Source organism: Orycteropus afer, unplaced genomic scaffold (assembly GCF_000298275.1).
Source record: "Orycteropus afer afer isolate SDZICR_OR568_19922 unplaced genomic scaffold, OryAfe1.0 scaffold00585, whole genome shotgun sequence".
NCBI classification, from domain to species: Eukaryota; Metazoa; Chordata; class Mammalia; order Tubulidentata; family Orycteropodidae; genus Orycteropus; species Orycteropus afer.
The window spans coordinates 317,489-340,316 of record NW_006922172.1 but is presented as its reverse complement, the minus strand read 5'-3'; the positions used below and the strand labels follow the sequence as shown (position 1 = coordinate 340,316).

The 22,828-nt window shown below is 38.6% G+C and overlaps 1 protein-coding gene across 1 annotated transcript in view; it reads left to right on the top strand.

Annotated features, from left to right (window-relative positions):
• The window catches only part of MTR (5-methyltetrahydrofolate-homocysteine methyltransferase), a 251,989-nt gene that overhangs the window by 36,084 nt on the left and 193,077 nt on the right, over positions 1-22,828 (top strand). The window contains exons 2-5 of the mRNA XM_007956235.1: positions 11,450-11,539; positions 13,492-13,561; positions 15,747-15,839; positions 16,410-16,516. Coding sequence (XP_007954426.1) covers positions 11,450-11,539; positions 13,492-13,561; positions 15,747-15,839; positions 16,410-16,516 — 360 coding nt within the window. The remainder of the gene's footprint in view (positions 1-11,449; positions 11,540-13,491; positions 13,562-15,746; positions 15,840-16,409; positions 16,517-22,828) is intronic.

The following is a 22,828-nucleotide window of genomic DNA, read 5'->3' as shown; positions in this document are numbered from 1 at the left end:
TGTATTTAGATCTCTGTTAACTTTTTGTGAAGAGCAGTGAAGGGTGATTCAGGTTCTTCTTGGTGGTTATTTATCATTGGCCTGTTGGTGGAGAATGAGGTGGTAGCTCTCACTCAGTGAGTGAGTTTGCAGGAGGTATGGGTGTAGTTGTGTCTTATGGGGCTTGTTGCTGTCTCCCACTCAGACAAAAATTACAATTGAATAACCATAAAAAAACTAAAAGCACGTGGATACAAAGTACAACATGTAATCATAGAGGAACAGTAACCAAAAAAAAAAAAAGAAAAAAGTGATAAAAAAATAAGAAAAAAATAAGAAAACCTTCAGTAGCTGGGGATAGGACACTAAGAGAACAAAGGTAAAGAAGGAGAATAATGAAGAAAAAAATAGGAAGAATGCCAAAAGAAAAACAAGGAATGGGGATAACCATGAGATATAAAGAAAAATAATTAATAATAATTGATGCAACCAGGAACAGGGAAAAGAAAAAAAGGTGAAAACTAGGACCTAGGAGGGGAAGAATAAAGAATAATAGTAAAAAGGACAAAAGTACTACTAATAATAGTAGTTTAAAACATACAAAAATAAGGAAACTAAGAAGCAGAAAAAAAAAAAAAAAATCAGGGGAGGGTAGTGCAGGGCACCAAGGTTCCGTCCGCACCCACAGACTGTGATGGAGTTGTTGCGGGCCCAGAAGGTGGGTGGGAGTGGGGGATGGCCACACCTCCTTTCACCATATGGATGTGGGGTATAAGAGTAACAGTGGGAATGTTGCACCTTTTCAGTCGTCCATGTCCAGAGTGTCCTCGGGGTTACTGGCAAGCATTACCTGGAATGTGGGAGGTGCTCTTACTTTAAATATCCAAAATGGTCAAGCCGCTTTTAAACATTCAAAATGTCTGCGCCCTCCAGACAGGCAAGAGTCCACAGCTCAGTCCGCCTTCCGTTTTGCTGCTGCTTCGCCTTTTATTCCCGAGACACCAGAGCAGTCTTAAGTTCTTAAGTCCCTGGAATCTGGGAGAGTGCTGTCTCTTTAAATATCCAAAATGGTCAAACTGCTTGTAAACATTCAAACTGGTTGTGCCTTCCAGACAGGCAGAAGTCCGCAGCTCAGCCTGCCTTCCTCTTCGCTTTTGCCTCACCTTTTATTCCCCAGCCACCAGAGTAGTCCTCCGTGCAGTCCCTGGGTAGCAAGGCTGATTTTTAGGTTAATTCTTAGGTCCTACCACCACTTGGCAAACTCCAAGCTATCTGTGCTGTCAGGATCACAGCTAGACCGCAGCTCTGTATGTCTCCTTTTATGGTATTTTCATGCAAATTCTTCTGTTAGTTGGGGTTAAGTCCACTTCTGTTTCCTTCGCTTCAAGGCTCAGAAGTCCATGATTATCTTCTGTGTCTGTGTTAATTGGTTCCCCTTTGTTGAAGAGGGTCTGTGCATTCTTTCTGCCTATTCCACCATCTTACTGGAAGTCTCTCTTACGGTTTCTTAAAGTATTTTTTTAGTTTTCTTTTTACAGGTCTTTTGCGTCCCTGGTAAGATTTATTCCAAACTACTTTATTTTTTTGGTAGCCATTGTAAATGGCGTTGGTTTCCTTATTTCCTTTTCAGCCATCTCTTTGCTGGTGTACAGGAATGCAACTGAGTTTTGGATGTTGATCTTTTATCCTGCCATGATGCTAAATGTTTTAGTTAGTTCCAGTAGATTTTTGATTGAGTGTGTTTGGTTTTCTAGGTATAGGATCATACTATCAGGAAATAGGCATAGTTTGACTTCTTTCTTACCAATGTGGATGGCTTTGATTTCCCTTTCTTGCCTTATTGCCCTGGCTAGGACTTCCAGTACAGTGTTGAATAGAAATCGTGATAGAGGGCATCCTTGTCTGGTTCCTGTTTGCAAGGGCAGTGGTTTTAGTCTCTCTCCATTAAGAATAATGTTGGCTGTTGGTTTTGCATAGATACCCTTTATTATGATGAGGAATGTCCCTTCTACTCCTATATTGCTGAGAGTTTTGATGAAGAATGGGTGTTGGATTTTATCAGATGCCTTTTCTGCATCAATTGATATGATCATGTGGTTGTTTTCGTTTGTTTTATTTTTGTCGTGGATAATGTTGATTGTTTTTCTAATGTTGAACCATCCTTGCAAACCTGATAGGAACTCCACTTGGTCATATTGAGTGATTTTCTTGATATGTTCTTGGAGTCTGTTGGCTAGAATTTTGTTGAAGATTTGTGTCTTTGTGACTGTTATTGGTGTGTAGTTTTCCTTTTGAGTGATGTCTTTGCCTGGTTTTGGTACTGTGGTGGTTATGTTGTGTGTCAACTTGGCTGGGCCTGATTGAGTGGCTGGGCAGCTGATGGTAGTTAATCCCTATGAGGAGACTGGCAGTTAACTCCATGGTGGGATCTACCACAGGCAGCTGAGGAACTGTCTTTGGGATGTGGACTGCTTCCTGTGTATAAGGAGAAGCTTTGAGAATGGTCTCTAGCCTATGGCACACTTGGATCCTGCATGTAGCCGTCTCTTTGTTGAGCAGCTTGCTATGCTCTGCCGACCTTGGGACTTACAATGGACTTGAGTTAATGGCCTGCCGTGTGGTTTGGTAACATCGGGACTGTGCCTTTTTACTTGTCAACCTAGGAGCTTCTCAGCCTCAGCAGCCAGCAGCTGTTTGAGTGAAGAAACGCCTTTAGTGCCAGTGGGTCAGGAGTAGGAGCCAGAGCTGGACCCCAAGGTTGAGGGGCTTTCACTGAGCCCCTAGACCCTGGCACTTGAAATTGGACTTAAAACCTCCAAATTGTAAGAATAAACTGTTTGTTGAGGCCATCCCACTTGTGGAATACTTCTTATTAGAGCGGCACTAGGTAACCAGAACAGGTATTAAGGTTATGCTTGCTTCATAAAATGATTTAGGGAGGATTCTATCCTTTTGTATGTTTTTGAATAGTTTGAATAGGGTGGGTGTCAGTTTTTCTCTGAATGTGTGGTTGAATTCTCTGGTGAAATGGACTTGGCCAGGGCTGTTTTTATTGGTAATGTTTGATTACCTGTTCAATTTCTTCTTTTGTTATGGACCTGTTCAACTTTTCCACATCAGTCTGTGTTAGTTTAGGTAAGTGGTCCGTTTCTAGAAATATGTCCATTTATTCCAGATCTTCAAATTTGTTGGGGGAGAGTTCTTCATAGTATCCTGATATTATCCTTTTTATTTCAGTTGGTTCTGTTGTGATGTCACCCATTTTGTTTCTTATTCATATTGTTTGTTCTCTTCTTTTCTTTGTTAAATTTGTCAGTGATTTCTCAATTTTTTGAATCTTTTCAAAAACCCAACTTCTGGTCTTGTTTATTTTTTTCTATCGTCTTTCTGTTTTCAGCTTCATTGATTTCTGCTCAAATCTTGATTACTTCTTTTTGGTGACTGTAGGTTTTTCTTGCTCTTCTTTTTCTAATATTTAGTGATGTTAGTTTAAAGTGTTGATAATGGCTCTTTCTTCTTTTTGGATGTTTGCATTTATTGCTATAAATTGGCCTCTGATCAGTGCTTTTGCTGTGTCCCAAAGATTTTGGTATGTTGTGTTTTCATTCTCATTTGATTCAGGGAATTTTTGAATTTCATTTTTTATTTCTTCTCTTACCAGTCTGTCTTACGGAGGTTGTTATTCAGTTTCCATGTGTTTACTCTTTTCCTGTTGATCTTCCTGTTGTTGATTTATAATTTGATAGCATTATGATCTGAGAAGATGCTTTGCAGTATCAATGTTTTTTTAATTTATGAAGGCTTGATTTATTGCCTAACATGGTCTATCATGGAAAATGTTCCATGTGCACTGGAAAAGAATGTATATTGTGCTGTTGTTGGGTGAAGTACTCTGTAGCTGTCTATAAGGTCAAGTTGTTGGATTATATTATTTAACTCTTCTGCATCTTTGTTAAGTTTCTTTCCAGTTGTTCTATTTTTCATGGAAAGTGTTGTATTAAATCTTCCCACTATGACCGTGGAGTCATCGATTTGGCTTTTCAACTCTTTTAAAGTCTGATTTATGTATTTTGAGGCTGTTTCATTGGGTCCATAGATGTTTATTATGGTTGTTACATTTTCTTGTTCAATTGATTGTTTAATCGTTATGTAATGTCCTTCCTTGTCTCTGATGGTGGTTTTTGCCTTAAAGTCAATTTGATCCGAAATTAATATTGCCACTCCTGCTCTTTTATGGTTGCCATTTGCTTGATAGATCTTTTTCCAACCTTTGATTTTTAGTCTGTTTTTGTCTTTGTCTCTAAGGTGTGTCTCTTGTAGGCAACATATTGATGGGTTTTGTTTTCTTATCCAGTCTGCAACTTTCCTTCGTCTCTTGAGTGGTGCATTTAATCCATTAACATTTAGTGTAACTATTGACAGGTATGAATTAGTTGCTGTCAGTTTGTTATGTGTTTTTTCTTGGTGTCCCTTGTTTCTTTGTTCCATATTATTTTGTGTGCTGAGCTCATTATGTTTATGAATCATGTTATCATTTTCTTTGTTGCTGTTGTTTTAATATTTGCTGAATATTTGTACTTGTCCCCTTTTTTTTTATTGTGATGTGAAGGCTTATCATTTTATTAGGTTACCCTGTGATTTATAATATTCTCCTTGAGTTTAGAACAGTCCATTCTAACTTGGAATGCTTTTGACTTCCTCACCATTTAGAAGTTCTAAAACTACACAGTATTTTCCCTATTTTTCGTTTGTAGTTGTCCTCACTTGCCCGTTGTTATTTCTGGTTCCCTGTTTACAATTTTGTATGCTTATTTTACTTTGGATATGTCCATAGCTGTGGTTTTTGGGTTATGTCATCTTGTATATTAATGGTCGGTTTGTGTTTGCTATTTTTGGTTCTTTGTTCAAAAGACTCTCTTTAGTCTCCTGTAAGGTTGGTTGTTTTAACAGTTTTCCTTAATTTCTGCTTATCTTGAAATCTCCTTATTTCACCATCATATTTGAGGAACAGTTTTGCCAGGAATATAATTCTTGGCAGCTCTGGTAGCATAGTGCCTAAGGCACTTAACTGCTAACCAGGAGGTTGGTGTTTCAAATACACCAGCTACTCCTTGGAAGGATGGTTGGGCAATCTAATTCCATAGTGATACCGCCTCAGAAACCAAGGAGGAGTCACTGTGAGTCAGTTCTTGTTTGAAATTTTATAATTCTTGTTTGAAATTTTTCTCTTTCAGGGTTTTATATATACCATCCCATTGCCTTCTCGCTTGCATGGTTTCTGCTGAGAAATCAGAGCTTATTCTTACTGGTTGCCCTTTGTAAGTAACGTTTTGTTTTTTTCCATGCTGATTTCAGGATTCTTTCTTTGTGTTTGGTTTTGGTGAGTTTGATGATGATATATATGCCTTAGTGATTTTCTTTTGGGGTCTATCTTGTTTGGGGTTCATTGGACTTCCTGAATGGATATATTCTCATCTTTCATCATATCAGGGAAGTTCTCTTCCAACAGATCTTGGACAATTTTCTCAGTGGTATTATTTTTCTCTTTCTGTTCTGGAATTCCAATGACACATAGGTTATTCTTTTTGATGGTATCCCATGTGACCCTTAGGCTTTCTTCATTTTGTTTTGATTTTTTTTTTTCCTGATTGATCCTTTTCCAAAGAAGTATTCAGGTATTTGTCTTCCATCTCATTAATTCTGTCTTCCATTGCATCAGTTCTACTCCTTTGCCCTTCCAATGTGTTATCTATTTCTGACAATTTAGTATTAATCTTCTGGATTTCTATCTGTAGATTTAGAATCATTTCTAATTTTTCATTTTTTCATTTATTTTGTTCTTGTATTTTCTTCCAAAATTCTTCTAGGGTTTTTTCTGTGTTTTCTTTGGTCTGTCTCTCAATCCTTTGAATATACCTAAATATCATTCTTTTGAATTCATTATCAGAGAGTTCCAGTGCTGTTTCTTCCTCAGGGATGTGTTCTGGATCTCTATCCCATTCCCTTTTGTCTCCCCCTTTATCTTGCTTCTTTGTGTGGACTGTGATGGTCTGTTGTCTCCGAGACATCGTGGCATTGTTGTATTAAGATCTCTGTTAACTGTTTATGAAGAGCAGGCAAGGGTGATTCAGGCTCTTCTTGGTGGTTTTTTATCGTTGGCCCTTTGATGGAGAAGGAGGTGGTGGCTCTCGGTCAGTAAGTGAATTTACAGGAGGTGGGGGTGTAATTGTGTGTTATTTGACTTTTCCTGTCTCCCACTCAATTAGACAAAAATTACAACTGAATAACCATCAAAAAACTAAAAGCACATCATCAAAAAATACACCTTGTAATCACACAGGAGCAGTAGCCAAAAAAGGGAAAAAGGACAAGGAAAAAAACAAGAAAACCTACAATATCTAGGGCAATAAGAGAAAAGGGGTAGAGAAGGAGAATAATGGAGAAAGAAATGGAAAAATGCAAAAAGAAGAACAAGGAACAGGGTAAACCACGAGAAAAAAAAAAATTGCATCCATGAGCAAGAAAAAGAAAACGAGCTGAAAATTAGGACCTGGGACGGGAAGAATAAAGAATAATAGTAAAAAGGACAAATGTATTAATAATAGTAGTAGTTTTAAAACAGACTAAAACAAGCAAATTAAAAACCAGAATAATGAAAGAGAAAAAAATCCAGGGAGGATAAAGCAGGCCTTCTAGGCTCTGCCTGAGCACACAGACTATGGTGGAGTTGCGGCGTGCTCAGAAGGTGGGTGGGAGTGGGGGATGGCCGCACCCCTCCGTTCACCAAGGGGTGTGGGGTATAGGAGTAATGAGGAATGTTGCACCTTTTCAGTCGTCCAGGTCTGGAGTGTCCTTGGGGTTACTGGCAAGCAGAACCTGTTCTTAAACCCCTGGAATCTTGGAGAGCGCTGTCTCTTTAAATATCCAAAATGGTCAAGCCACTTGTAAACATTCAGAATGGCAGCGTCCTCTGGACAGGCAAAAGTCCACAGCTCAGCCCGCCTTTCTCTTTGCTGGTACATTGCGTTTAATTCCCCAGCCACCAGAGCAGTCTTCCATGCAGTCCCTGGCTAGCAGAGCTGATTTTTAGGTTAATTCGTAGGTCCTACCACCACTCTGCACTCTCCAAGCTCTCTGTGCCGTGCTGCAGACTTGCTCAGGTTTGCTGCCAGACCGTAGCTCCATATGTCTTCTTTTTTGGTAGTTTCATGCAAATTCTTCTGCTAGTTGGGGTTTAGTCCACTTCTGTATTCTTCCCTTCAGGACTCAGGGGTCCAGGATTATCTCCTGTGTCTGTGTTAAATGGTTTCCCTTTTCTTTGTTGAAGAGGGTCTGTGCGGTCTTTCTCCCTATTCCGCCATCTTACCAGAAGTCCTCTTCATTTTGTTTTGATCTTTTTTCTGATTGATCCCTTTCCAAAAAAGTATTCAGGTATTTGTCTTCAATCTCATTAATGCTTTCTGCCATTTCATCAGTTCTACTTCTTTTCCCACACAATGTCTTATCCATTTCTGACAATTTAGTATTAATCTTCTGGATTTCTATCTGTAGATTTAGAATTATTTCTAATTTTTCATTGATTTTGTCATTTTGTTCTTGTATTTTCTTCCAGAATTCTTTTAGAGTTTTGCCTGTGTTCTCAATCCTTTGAAGATACCTAAATATAATTCTTTTGAATTCCTTTTCAGGGAGTTCTAATGCTGCTTCTTCCTCAGGTTTGTGTTCTGGGTCTGTATTCTGCTCCCTTGTTTTTACTTTATTTTGCTTCTTTTTGTGGACTCTGATGGTCTGTTTTCTCCAAAACATTGTGACGTTTTTGTATTTAGATCATTGTTAACTGTTTGTGAAGGGTAGCTAAGGTTGAGTAAGGCTCTTCTTGGTGGTTGTTTATCATTGGCCTGTTGGTGGGGAAGCAAGTGATGGCTTTCACTCAGTAAGTGATGCTGCAGGAGATGTCGGTGGAATTGTGTCGTATGGGGAATGTTGCTCTCTCCTATTCAGTTAGACAAAAATAATGATTGAGTAACGTCAAAAATGTAAAAGCAAGTGGACAAGAAACACCATGTAATCACACAGGAACAATAATCAAAAAAAAAAAGGGGAGCAAAAAAAACCTACCACAATATCTGGGGAGAGGTCAATAAGACAAAACAGGTAAAGAAAGAGAATAATCATGAAAAAAATGGAAAAAAACTCCAAAAGAAAAACAAGGAATGGGGTTAACCATGAGAAGGAAAAAAAAATGGAAGCAGGAACAGGGAAAAGAAATAAAGCTGAAAACGAACCTAGGAAGGAAAGAATAAAGAATAACAATAAAAAGGACATAAGTAATAATAACAGTTGTAGGTTAAAATATAAACAAAGAAAGTAAAAAAAAAGAAGAAGAAAAAAATGGGGCAGGGCTGGGTACCCAAGCTCTGTCCAAGCACACAGACTGGCATGGAAATGCTGCCGGCCTAGAAGGTGGGTAAGAGTGAGGGATGGCTGTACCTCTGTTCAGCAAGCGCGTTTGGGGTATAAGAGAAAGAAGGGGAATGTCGTACCTTTCCATTTGTTGGCATCTGCAATGTCCTGTGGTTCCTGGCAAGTGGAGCCTTTTCTTAAGTCCCTGGAATTTGGGAGAATGTTGTTGCTTTAAATATCCAAAATGGTCAAACCGCTTGTAAACATTCAAAATGCCTCACCCTCCAGACAAGCAGAAGTCCACAGCTTAGCCTGCCCTTCTCTTTGCTCATTCCCCTTTCATGCACCAGCCACCAGAGCAGTCCCTGGCTAGCAGGGCTGATTTTTAGTTTAATTCTTAGGTCCTAACACCACTCGGCAGTATCTAAGCTGTCTGTGCCATTAGGATCACTGCCAGACCGCAGCTCCATATGTCTCCTTTTTTGGTGTTTTAATGCAAATTTTTCTACTATTTGGAGTTTAGTCCACTTCTATGTCCTTCTCTTCAAAGCTCAGGGGTCCAGGATTATCTTCTCTATCCGTATTAATTGGTTCCCCTTTTCTTTGTCGAAGAGGGTCTGTGCAGTCTTTCTGCCTATTCCACCATCTTACTGGAACGCCTCTCTTGCTTTTCTTTCTTGGTGGCAATAAGATCCCTGAGTAAATTCCTTTTTAACCACTATTCCAAATTTCTCTTTTTTCCCTCTAGAGATAACTGATAATGATTGGCGTATTTATTCCCAGATCCATTTGTTATAAATTTTATATGTGTTATAAATATACATGTATATTCATATATATGTATCTGTATATAAACTCACTGTAGTTGAGTTGGTTGAGACTTGTAACTACCCCTCCTTGTGTTTCCGAGAAGGTATCCCTATCTAAGTAGATCGTCCAGTCTTTCTTCTGAAGAGTGGTCGTGGGTTTGAACCCCCAGCCTTCTTGTTAGCAGTCATATGCCTTAGGCACTATGCCACTGGAGTATATATACATATACACCATGATACACACACACACACACACATATGTACACACATACATACAGGGAGCTCTGGTAGCATAATGCCTAAGGCACTTGATTACTAAGCAGAGGGCTGGCAGTTCAAACCCACCAGCCACTCCTGGGAAGGAAGGTTGGGCAATCTACTTCTGTAGTGATGCTGCCTCGGAAACCCAAGGAGGGGTTACTATTAATTGGATCTGACTCCACGGAACATAACAACAACATATACATATTATATATATACATATATATATATATATATATGTATATATATATCTCTCAGAATATATAGTACTGTTTCTCTGAAGGAAGCTACATCCGTAGTGATACTGCCTTGGAAACCCAAGGAAGGGTCGCTATGAGTCAGGTCCAACTTGATGGCAAATAACAACAACAACATAGTACTATTTGTGTGTTTGTATTCTTTAAACTTAATGGTGTACATATCATTCTATTTTGTTTTTCTTCTCAATAATAGTATTGAGATCTTTCTGTGGTAGTAGATATGTGTCAAGGGAGTCCTGATGGTACAGTCGTCAAGTGTTCAGCTGCTAACCAAAAGGTCAGAAGTTCAAACCCAACAGCTGCTCTGTGGGAGAAAGATGTGGCAGTTTTCTTGTGTAAAGATTATAATCTTGGAAATCTTATGGTGCAGTTCTGCTCTGTCATATAGGGTTGCTATGAGTCTGAATTGACTTGACAGCAGCAAGATTTTTTTTTTTTTTTCAGATGTGTGTTAACGTTCTTTATCTGCTACATAGTGTGTAATAATAAAATGAATATAGTATATATAATAGAAATTGTGGTTAAGGTCTTGGCTTAACAGTGATTAAACTTTCAGCAGCTAACCAAAAGACTGGCGGTTCAAACCCACCCAGCAGCTCTCTGGATGAAAGACCAGGCAATAGCTGTTTCCATAAAGCCTAGAAAGCCCCATGGGGCAGTTCTACTCTATCACAGGGGCTCATTATGAATCAAAAATCAGTTTGATGGCATGCAACCATATACTTTGTTGAGCTATTTATTTCCTCATTGATTGAGATTTAAGATGTGTGTGACTTGCTGTTTTTATAAATGTATAAATCTTGGTTTTAATTTCCCAGTTCTTTCTTTCAACAGTTAGGAGTTGAATTTACTCAGTATTGTAAAATCACAGGAATTGAGAGATTTCAGAACATTAGTCAGATTGAAGTTAAGATGGTATCCAAAGAGGGAAAACAGGATGACAGGTTTTAGTCTGGAAAACAGGAGGGCACCCAGGTCCTTAAGTTCCAGTGAGGTTGCAGTGCTGGTTCCAAAAGATTGGGAGCTGTGGACATAAAACAACTTTGGTAAGAGAGGGTGTTCAGAATTTGAGATCTCAAAGATAGTGCAGTTCTAGTGGGGATCAGATTGAGCTGATGTAGGGAGAAGAGAAGGGAACAGAACTTACTTTTGTTGAGTACCATCACTTGCCAGACATTTGATATCTTGTATCATCATAGCAGCAGTCTTGTGGAGTAGGATTTCAGTACTTTCGGATGAGGAAACTGACTCAGAGTTTAAGGAATTTGCCTGTACTCACAGGACCCTAGAGGTATTCTGTAATCTTGGTCTGAATTCAAGTTCTGTGCTTATTTACTTCCATTCCTTACTTTGAAATTCTATTACCATTGTGCATTTCCTAGTAATCCCTGGGTGGGACAAATGATGAAGTGCTCTGCTATTTGGCTGTTCAAATTCACCCAGAGGCATTTTGCAAGAGAGGCCTGGCAATATACTTCTAAAAGTTCACAGCCATTACAACTTCTGTGGGGCATAGTTCTATTCTGAAACACATGGGGTCATTGTGAGTCAAAACTGACTTAGTCACAACTGATTTGGTTTTTTAGGTATTTGTTATCTCTAGCCTGTAGTGTTATCTCTTATACTTAGTAAGTAGTCAAAAGATATCTGGTAGATGATGATGATTAAAAAGTGTATCGTTGGGGAACAGGGACTCTTAAGACTCATGAACATTAACATTATTATCTCTTGTTGCAGGAATACTTGCTGGCTGGGGCAGATATCATTGAAACAAATACTTTTAGCAGCACTCGTATTGCCCAAGCTGACTATGGTCTTGAACACTTGGTAAGAATTCCAGTTTTTCTCCTGTCTAAGATGTTTGTGAGCACTTGTTGCCAGTGAAAAAACCTCTTGGAGCTACATGTTGTTGTTATGTGCCGTCGAGTCAGCCCTGACTCATAGCGACCCCTCCTTGGGTTTCCGAGGCAGTATCACTACGGAAGTAGGATTGCCCAACCTTCCTTCCGAGGAGTGGCTGGTGGGTTTGAACCACCAGCCTTCTGGTTAGCAGTCAAGTGCCTTAGCCACTATGCTACCAGAGCTCCTTAGTCAAGTTAATTCCTAGCCCATTCATTTCCCACCTGACATTATTTATGAACAAGGAATGATCAAATAAAAATGATACTTACTATGCAGTGCATGTTGATAAAGGCATAATCATTGACTGTTTGCACACAGTATTATGAGGACTTTTAAAGTATTCAGTGGCAGATTTGGTTCCCTTTATACAACACTATATTTCTGTATTCAAATTTTATCAGATATGAGTAATGAAAATACATGCTGGAGACTAATGTCCCTGTTTCGGTGTACTGCTCTCCCATACACTTGCCTCTGTTTTCATGTAGGAAATCCCAAGTATTCTGACACTGGGTTTCTCTCATGACATTAGACTTCATGAGATCAAGTACCTTTGCATTACCAAGGGAAAATAAAATTGTGTTAGTTACTTTTGTGTTACATTGGCAGACTTTTTTGTAAAGGACCAGATAATAACTTTTTTTTTTTTTTAATTGTGATTTGGGTGAAAGTTTTCAGAGCAAATTCATTTTCCATACAGCAGTTCACATGCACTTTGTCTCATGACATTGACTACAATTTACCACAATGTAACAGCTACCCTCCCACTTCCTCCTGATAGTTACCTCTTCCCTGTGTCCATCCCTCCATGCACTCCTGCCCTCTGAGCTTTCTCCCTGTGCATAAACAACCCTTCTTTTCTCCCATGATCTCTCCAAGGAGTCTGTCTACCTCAGGTTAATATTCAGCTCATATGTGCCTGTCTTTTGTTTGGCTGGAAGCCACAGGAGTGGGTTCAATTCCAGACCTGAGGGACAGATAGGGATCATAGTCTCAGTGGTTCCATCAGGCTCAGAACAGCAAACCTGGTCCCTTTTTCTTTTTCCAAATGATTTTGAGTTTTGAGATAGTAACTGATTTATCCTAACTATTCACATATATCATTGTAGTGCAAAAGCAGCCATAGCTAATACGTAAATGAGTAGACATGGATATGTTCCAATAAAATTTTATTTATGGAAACAGGCTACTAGCTGTAGTTTGCCAAACCTGGTTTTAGGATATTCTGGTTTCTTAATTACTGAGCCATGAGATCTTAGAAGTAGAAGGGATCATGAAGATTTCCTATTCTAAAACTTCCTAACCTGAGTTGTGAAAAGCCTTCAGGAAGTCCATGCCCCACCTTGTGTGTATGTGCATACTTGTTTTTATTTCCTGCTGAGAGGGTCGATGGCCCTTTATCAGATTTTCAAGATGTTAATGTGTGCAAAAAGTTGAGAACCACAGATTCCTGCCATTGTACAGTGAAAGAAACAGGCCTGGAGCACTTGCTAGGGGAACTGCCGAAGGTTTCTCAGTTAGGCAGGGACAGAGCTAGTATGGGAGCTCAGCTCTCCTGCCTCTGAGGCCTTTGGTTTTTCTATTACTACATTTTCTTCTAATTCTCAGAATATTTAACTACATTACCTTGGTGTCAGACATGCCAAATGTCCCAAAGAGATTTACTAGGCAACTCTGAATTTTGAGGAACTTTGCCTTCCTTATTGGCTTTTGAGGCTGGGGCTGCTGATACGCCTTCTTGGTTAAGATTTCATGCAGACCTCAAATTAACTCACTCTCCATTTCCTTATTAACCAAGACAGAGTATTAGGTGGTCATGAATTTCTTGCTTATTGTATAGAGAAGAATGACAAGCTCACGTGTGCTTCTTATGCTAGGCCTATTGGATGAATAAGTGCTCTGCAGCAGTTGCCAGAAAAGCTGCCAAGGAGGTGACTCTCCAGACAGGTAACACTCTTCTCCCTTTTGTGCACAGATGATTCCTTTGGCTTTCACAGTTATCATTTGCATTTATTTGTTTCATAACAGTTGTTCTGTCACTAGTAACACTGCAGATACTGCATTGTACTTGTTTGTACATAACTTCTCTGCAGTTTTGTAATGAAGCAACCACCCTCTCTCTGAATGGTCTCTATCCCTGTAGCCCTTGGGCTCAGAGTCTCCTCTTTGTTTATCTTGGTAGAGATTAATAGCTTAACTCTGTAGCAGGGACCATGACTTCCTTGTATATTTAAAGCTGCACTGTTTTTCTCCTTTTGAAAGCACATCATCAGGTTATTAAGATAGTGGCTGTTTTTGTTATTTTGGTTATCATTAGGCAATTTCATATTACTCTTTTAAAGCCACTCTTCTTGCCAGGATTGACTTATTTAGGTAAAGAGGTAACTGCTATTTGAACATTTTCTACTGGTTACTCCTGATTCTCTTGAAGGCTCTGTGCAGCACATAAAAAAGTGTAACATTAGATTCAGTATTGCTGGGTCTCACCGAAAATAACTAACCTGGCTGGCTGCCATAAAATCACTTGGGCACCAGCTGCTGGGGAGGCTTTTGAGGGAGGTAAAGGAATAGAAGAGATACATGGAAGCACCTTAAAATTTAGAAATGTGAAATTATTGCCAACAAGAAAGATGTAAAGCAAAATTGTTAGGAAGGTAGACCAAAGTAATAATGTTTAAATCCATGGAAATGTATAGGATGTTACCCAGAGTCATAGGTTAGAGGCCAATGAACCACTAATGCAACTCAGCATTGGGGAACATAAAGAGTGTTGGACTTGCAACCTGACCAAAGGCTGCATCGTTAACTAGTCAGTCATTACATTATAAATCATAGCCCAGGGTAGTGGGTGATTAAAATTATCAAAGATAATGGGCAGTATAATCCTTGGCTTTAACAAATATGTAAAATAGAGACAACTTCTCAGGCAGTTTTAGAAGCCCCTAGTTTTTAACCTAGAGGAAAGGTTACTGTCACTGTGGTATCAGATCAGTCCAGAGGGAGCTCACCTTCCCTTTCCTGGTCCGTTCAGACCCTGCCTTGCAGTGTAGCCATTACTGTCTCCCCACTCACTTGGGGCTAGGTCAGTGGGTACTGGCCCTTTCTGTTTCTTAGGTCCGATAATCCATTGAAACAACTCACAAACTATAGGGAAAAGTCTATCTTTAATCTAGAAGGAGAAATGATAGAGAGGTTTGGCAGGTGTCTCAGCACAGAGCTTCCATGTCCCTACAGAACATGCTTACCCTCCTGAGATCAAATATTTGTACCCCACAACCTGGAAGCTATTGGTGCTTCCATCTTCTAAAGTCATTATTGGTCTCACTGTGTGGCTTCCTGATGTTTCGACAGCATAGAGCTCCCAGGTGGTACCTGTGGGTCTGGTTAGACAACCCCTTCTCCACTCATGGCCTCAGGTATAATCTAGCTTTCCAGAACCAGCAGTAAAGGCTAAATTGTTTACTGCAAAGCAGTTCCACACCTCACAGTCGTTTTCTATAAAACGGTCATTAGAAATGGTTTCAGTTTGCTTCATACTTCAGTTTTAGACTTTGTAATTAGTAGTCCTGATTTTAATATTTGTCCTTGGTGAAGCATCTCCAGTATAATTCTAGGGAACATTTCAAGTTGTATACTACTACAAGGAGCTTTTGACAAATTTATGCTAAATTCAGAACTTTAAAAGTTTCTTAATACTAGGTAGAGATACTTTGTCCAAAAATAACTGAAGATCAAAAGGATTAATTATTAAAGTGCTTGAGGCTAGATATGAAGTAATTCAGTTTTTTTGCATTGGCTTGGAGATAAATAAGTACATAGCCACTATATTATGTAATTTCCCCAGTGAGATCTGGGACAGGCTCCCATGATCAAATATATTTTTGTGCAAACCTATTTATCATCCCACTATGTGGGATAGAGACTATAAGTGTCCTCCTAAGGACAGTTCAGGAAAGGTCACATTTTGTTGCTAAATAAATTTAGAAAAAAGTTTGGATTTTTATAACTTTTTGCATTGCAGAGTTGTGAACATGGGATTTTAGACTTTTGTTCTAAGGAAAATCTTATAGGGTTTTCACAGCAAAAGGTTGAATTATTTAGAGATTTCATACTACTTTTTCTTTTCCCAAAGGAATTAAGAGATTTGTGGCAGGAGCTCTGGGTCCAACCAATAAGACACTCTCTGTGTCTCCATCTGTGGAAAGACCAGATTATAGGAACATCAGTGAGTATTTAATACATATAATAATTGACCTTGGGCAAGTACCTTTGTGCTTCAGTTTTCTCACCTATAAAATGGGAGCAATGATAGGATCTTACACAGGGTTATTGTGAGTTAATCCCAGGAAAGTGCTTATAACAGTGCATAATAAACACTTAAATACAAAGTTAGTTATTATTAGAACTTGCTTTCAGATGTATGTGGTATTGTGTTAGTGCTTCTTTATCAGCTGGAAATTGGCTTGGTGTCTTCTCCTTGTGTGTGACTCTTCCTGCCTGTTTCCCTTTTTATAAGACACTGCTCAGAAGGGATCAAGTTTAGGATCCGTCCTCTATCTTATGCCCTCATGAACATAAGAAAAAACTGTATTTCCAAACAGGGTCATAGGTAGGTGTAGTGATTAGGACTTCAACATACCTTTCTTCGGGACACAAATCAATCCATTACAGTAGACTTGTCCTTAAACTGTGCATTTTTAAACCACCAGTAGTTAGTTCACAGGTGCCAGCATACCCTGAAACTACTCAGAGAATGTTGATGATTGATGTGCTGGGTGTGATTTATTTTTTGCAGCATTTGATGAGCTTGTTGAAGCATACAACGAGCAGGCCAGAGGACTTCTGGATGGTGGGGTTGATATTATACTAATTGAAACAATTTTTGATACTGCCAATGCCAAGGTGAGTTAAGAAAAGTGAACAGGGCTGGGGATGGGAGCTATGATGATTCCCTAGTGAGAAGATAATAAAGTCATTAAAAATTTTAAAGTTTCTGTATTTATTTTATTTTAGTCTTGAATATTTTTAACAGGCTGGTCGAATAAGAAATACTTAAGGAAAAAAAGCTGTCTTTTTAGCTTTTAAAAAATGACTTTTCTAATTAATAAGTATTGTCATATATCCTACTATATTTATCTACCACTTGTCTGTCAGTTTGTCATACTTAGATGACTTGCATGTTGCTTTGATGCTGGAAACAATGCTACTCACATTTCAAATACCAGCAGGGTCACCCATAGTGGACAGAATTTAGCAGAGCTCCCAGATTAAGACAGATTAGGAAGAAGGACATACATGGCCAGGTCCACTGCTAAGAAAAAAATGGCCACTGAAAACCTTATGAGTAGCAGGGAAACACTAATACTGTCCTGGAAGATGAGCCCATCAAGTTGGAAGGGACTTAAAATACGACTGGGGAAGAGCTGCTTCCTTAAAGAAGAATGACGTCACATTCATCATCAGACAGAACAAGATCAATCTTGAAGTGCAGTGCTGTCAGTGATTGAATAATATCCATATGCCTATGAGGAAGACCAGTTAATACAATTTTTATTCAAATTTAGACACAAACCATTAAAGTCGAAGATGAAGAAATTGAAGATTTTTTACCAACTTTAGCATTCTGAAATTGACCAAACTTGGAATCAAAGTGTATTGATAATTACTGGTGATTGGAATGCAGAAGTTAGAAATGATGAAGTACCGGTAGTTGGAAAATATGGCCCTGGTGATAGAAATTACTCCAGAGATTTCATGATAGAATTTTGCAAGACCAACAACTTATTCATTGCAAGTACCTTTTTTAAAAATAAAATAAAGGATGATTCATATGGCCCTGACCAAAAGGAATACACAGGAACCAAATGAACTACCTCTGTAGAAAGAAGCAATGGAGAAGCTCACTATCAGAACAAGGCTCTGGACCGATGGTGGAGCAATCAGTTGTCATATGTAAGTTTAAATTCAACTGAAGAAAATTAAAACAAGTCCATGAGAGCCAAAGTATGACCTTTAATGTAGAGACCCACTTGAAGAATTTAGAGACCATCTGAAGAATGGATTTGATGCATTGAACACTAGTGACTGGAGACGGGATGACTTGTGGGGTTGACATCAAGAACATCATACATGAAGAAAACAAAAGGTCATTAAAAAGACAAGAAAGGATGAAAATACAAAATGGATGTTAAAAGACATTCTGAAACTTGGCTTTTGAACAGAGAGTAGCTAAGACCAATGGAAGAAACAATAGAAGACATTCTGAAGCTTGGCTTTTGAACAGAGAGTAGCTAAGACAATGGAAGAAACAGTGAAGTAAAAGAGCTAAACAGAAGATTTTAAAGGGTGACTTGAAAAGAATTTATTATAATGAAATGTGCAGAGACCTGGAATTGGAAAATCAAAAGGAAGAATCCACTCAACATTTCTTAAGCTGGAAGAACTGAAGAAAAAATTCAGGCCACTAGTTCCTATATTGGATTCCATGGGCAAAATATTGAACAGTGCAGGAAGCATAAAAGAATACACAGAATCACTGTACCAAAAAGAATAGGTTGACTTTCAGCCATATCAGGAGATAGTATATGATCAAGAACTGAAGGAAGAAATCCAAGCTGCACTGAAGGAATTGGCAAATAACAAAGCTCCAGGAATTGATGGAATACTCATTGAGATGTTTCCACAAATGGATGCAGTGCTTGAGCTGCTCATTTATTTATGCCAAGAAGTTTGTAAAAGCTACCTGGCCAACCAATTGGAAGAGATCGATATTTGTGCCCATTCCAAAGAAAGGTGATCCAGCAAATGTGGAAATTATCAAATATTAATACACAATTTTACACAAGTAAAATTTTGCTGAACATAATAAAAAAATGATTATAGCAGTATATTGGCAGAAAGTGCCAGAAATTCAAGCTGGGTTCAGAAGAGGCCATGGAATGGAGGGATGTCTTTGCTGATGTTAGATGGATCTTGGGTGAAAGCAAAGAATAACAAAATGATGTTTACCTGTGTTTTATTTACTGTGCAAAGGCATTAAGCTCTGTGGATCATAACAAATTATGGATAACATTGCAAAGAATGGGAATTCCAGAACACTTAATTTTGTTCATGAGGAATATGTACATAGACCAAGAGGCAGTTGTTCGAACAGAAAAGGGGATACTATGTAGTTTACAATTAGGAAAGGTGTACATCAGGGCTATTTCCTTTCACCATACTTAATCAGTCTGTATGATGAGCAAAGAGCATGGCCTCAGGATTGGAGGAAAAGTCATTAACACTCTGCAATATACAGATGACTCAGCCTTTCTTGCTGATATTGAAGAAGACTTGAAACAGTTACTGATGAAGATCAAAGACTAAAAATGCCTTCAATGTAGATTACATCTCAACATAAAACAAAAATCTTTACAGCTGGACCAAAAAGCAACATTATGATAAATGGTGAAAAGATTGAAGCTGACAAAGATTTCATTTTACTTGGATTCACAATCAGTTCCCCCTGGAGTCAGCAGTCAAGAAATCAAACAATGTATTGTACTAGACAAATCTTCAAAAGACCTATTTAAAGTGTGAAAGAGAAAAAATGTCACTTTGAAGAGGTAAGGTGTGCTTAACCTAAGCCATGGTATTTTTAGTAGCTTCATGTGTATCTACATTCCCTGGAGAAGGATATCATGCTTGGTAGAGTGGAGGGTCAACGAAAGAGGGGAAGGCCCTCAATAAGATGGATTGACATAGTGGCTGCAATGATGGACACAGGTATAGCAGAGATCAGGGAGCTAGCCCAGGACTGGACAGTTTTTTGTTCTGAGTTGTGCTGAATCGAAGATGACTCAGCAGCACCTAACAGCAACATGTGTATGTGACAGTTGGACAGTGACTAAAGAAGACTGCAGAAGAATTGATGTATTTGAATTGTGGTGTCAATGAAAATTATTTAATGTACTGTGTACTATTAGAAGAACAAAGACATGTGTTTTGGAGGAAGTTCAGCTAGAATGCATCTTAGGAGCAAGAATTGTCAGACTTTGTCTCTCATACTTTGATCATATAGTCAGAAGGGACCAGTCCCTGGAGAAGGATGTCATGCTTGGGAAGGTACAGGGTCAGCAAAAAAAGGAAGACCCTCCACGAGATGGAATTGACACAGTGGCTATAATGATGGGCTCAGGCAACAATTGTGATGATGGTGCAGGACCAGGAAGGGTTTTGTTCTGTTGTACATAGGGTTGCTGTGAATTGAAACTGACTTGATGGTACCTAAAAACAACAACATTGTATGGCAGTGGTGGTCCAGTGGTATAATTCTCGTCTTTCACACAGGAGACCCAGGTTCAATTCCTGGCCCATGCGCCTCATCTGTAGCCACTGCCTATCTGACAGTGAAGTCTTGTGAGTTGCTAAATTGCTAAATAGGTTTCATTGGAGCTTCTAGACTAAGATGAATTAGGAAGAAACACCTGGCAATATTCTTCTGAAAATCAGCTAGTGAAAACCCTATGCATCACAGTAGTCTGGTCCCCAGCTGATCATGGAGTTGGCACAGGACTGGGCAGCATTTTGCTCTGTTGTGCATGGGGTCACCATGGCTGACTTGATGGCAGCTGACAACATAATAACGTGTATATATGTATAGATAATAAATATGTATACCAAAAACCAAACCCACTGCCATTGAGTTGATTCTGACTCATAGTGATCCCTGTTGGGTTTCCAAGGTGGTAAATCTTTATGGAAGTGGATTGCCCTGTCTTCCTTCCACGGAGTGGCTGGTGGGTTTGAACTGCCGACCTTCTGGTTTGCATTCAAATGTCTTAGGCATTGTGCTACCAGGACTCCTTAAATACGTGTACATGGTCCTAAATTTGAAGGTGCATAAATGTATGCACTGAGAATTTTGTTTTCTTTCTCTTGTTTCTGAGTTTCCAGGTCTCTTCTCAGCACAAATAACTGTTCTCTTTGTGGGTCCTGACAGAGGTACTATGCAGATGTAATTATGTGTGACTATATGGATTCCTTTCCTTCACTGTTTTAAACATAACCAGCTGTAAATCACCAAACCAAATTCAATGTCATCAAGGTGTTTGCAACTAATAACTAATATCCTACTTTATAGGATAGAGTAGAGCTGCCCCATAGGGTTTCCAAGGTAGATGTTTTATAGAAGCTGATCACCTCATCTTTCTCCCATGGGGTGACTGAGGGGTTCTAACCAGTGACCTTTAGGTTAGTAGCCAAATGCTTTAAACATATGTATGACCCTTTTGTGTTATTGAAATGTCCCCCTTTTTCTCTAGTAAGATTTTTTGTCTTAAAGTCTATTTGTCTAACAGATAAAAGTAATATAACCACTTCAGTTCTCTTATAGTTACTGTTTACGTTCTATATCTTTTTCCATCCTTTTCCTTTCAACCTATTTGTGTCTTTGTACCTTAAGTCTGTCTCTTAAAGACAGCGTAGAGTTGCATCTTAACTGTTTTCTCTAGTGTGACAGTCTCTACCTTTTTATTGAATTATTTAATTCACTCTACACAGTATGTGTAGAATTGCCTCATATTTTAATGGGTATATAGTGTTATATCAGTGTACCATATTTTATTGAGCCTATCCTCCATTGACTGACATCTTAAGTTGTTTCCAATCTCTTAGTTTAACCAACAGTGCTAGAGAAAATATCCTCATACCTATGTTGTTGCACAGTATACCTATGGGATACATTTTTACAAGTGAAATTGGTGAGTCAAAGGGTATATGCATTGTTAATTTTGATCTTTACTGTCAAATTACTCTCCTTAGAGATTGCACTGATTTATATTCCCATCAGCAAGCAGTCTACAGTAGTGCCAGTTTCTGCACACCCTCTCTAATACAATGTACTATTAAACTCTTTGATCTTTTCCAATATGAAAAATGAAAATAGTATCATGCTATAGTTTTATTTTAATTTTTTTTTTACTACAAATAAAATTCAGCATCTCCCTTCAGTTTTAGAGCCATTGATATTTTGTTTTCTGTGATTTGCCATTTGCTTTTTTTTTTATTAGATTTTTATCTTTTTTATTGAGTTTTTACTCAAGAAATCAGACCATAGTCAGTGATGAGTATCAAATGTTGTCGTAAGGTTTGTTGTTTGCCTTTTATTTGTGGTGGTGGTAGTGATAGTATTGTGGTGTTTGTTTTGTGTGTATTTGCTTTATAATGGTGCAGGAAAATTTTAATTTTATATTGTTTAATTTATGGATACAATCTTTCTTCTTTTGAGGTGATAAGATTATACTTAGAAGGGTCCGATTCCAAGATAAAGAGGAAAAATAGCCCTGTTTCTTCCCTAGTACTTTTATAAACCAAACTGAAGCAAACCCATGGCCATCAAGGCAATTCAGACTCACAACAACTCTATAGAACAGGCTAAAACTGTCCCATAAGATTTCTAAGTTTGTCACATCTTTCTCCTGTGGAGTGCCTGGTGGGTTCGGACAGCAAACCTTGAAGATAGCTGCTGAGCGCTTAACCACTGTGCCACAAGGCTCCAAGTACTTTTGTAGGTTCATCAAATCTTTAGTTGTTGAGGAAATTAGACAACATACTCAGAATTTTTATAAGTTTTTTTAAAAAATTATTTAGTAGAATATATATATGAAGAAGAATGAAGGGAGGGATATGGTTCTCTTTCATATACCTTTCCAGAAATTGTTTTGTGAATCATTGGCAAATTATAGTTTGAAAAGCTATGCAGATATATATTTTGAAAACAAATATAATAAACAAGAAATATGTCTGAAATGACAGGCATATTTGAAGAGTCACAGTATTGTTTAGATTAGGAAAAAGGAGAGTGTAACAGCATTAGGATATGTTTTGTTAGTTGATTTTTTTTTAATTGTGATTTGGGTGAAGATTTACAGAGCAAGTTCACTTTCCATACAGCCGTTAACATACACTTTGTCTCATGACATTGACCACAGTTTACCACAATGCAACAGCTCCCCTCCCACCTCCTCCCCACAGTTACCTCTTCTCAGTGTCCATACCTCCATGGGCTCCTGCCCCTTGAGCTGTCTCCCTGTGCATAAGAGCCCTTCTTTCTCCCATGATTGTTCTCTCCAACGAGTGAATCTACTTGAGGTAAATGTTCAACTCATATGCCTATATTTTGTTTGGCTGGAAACCACAGGTGTGGGTTCAATTCCAGACCTGAAGGGCAGCTAG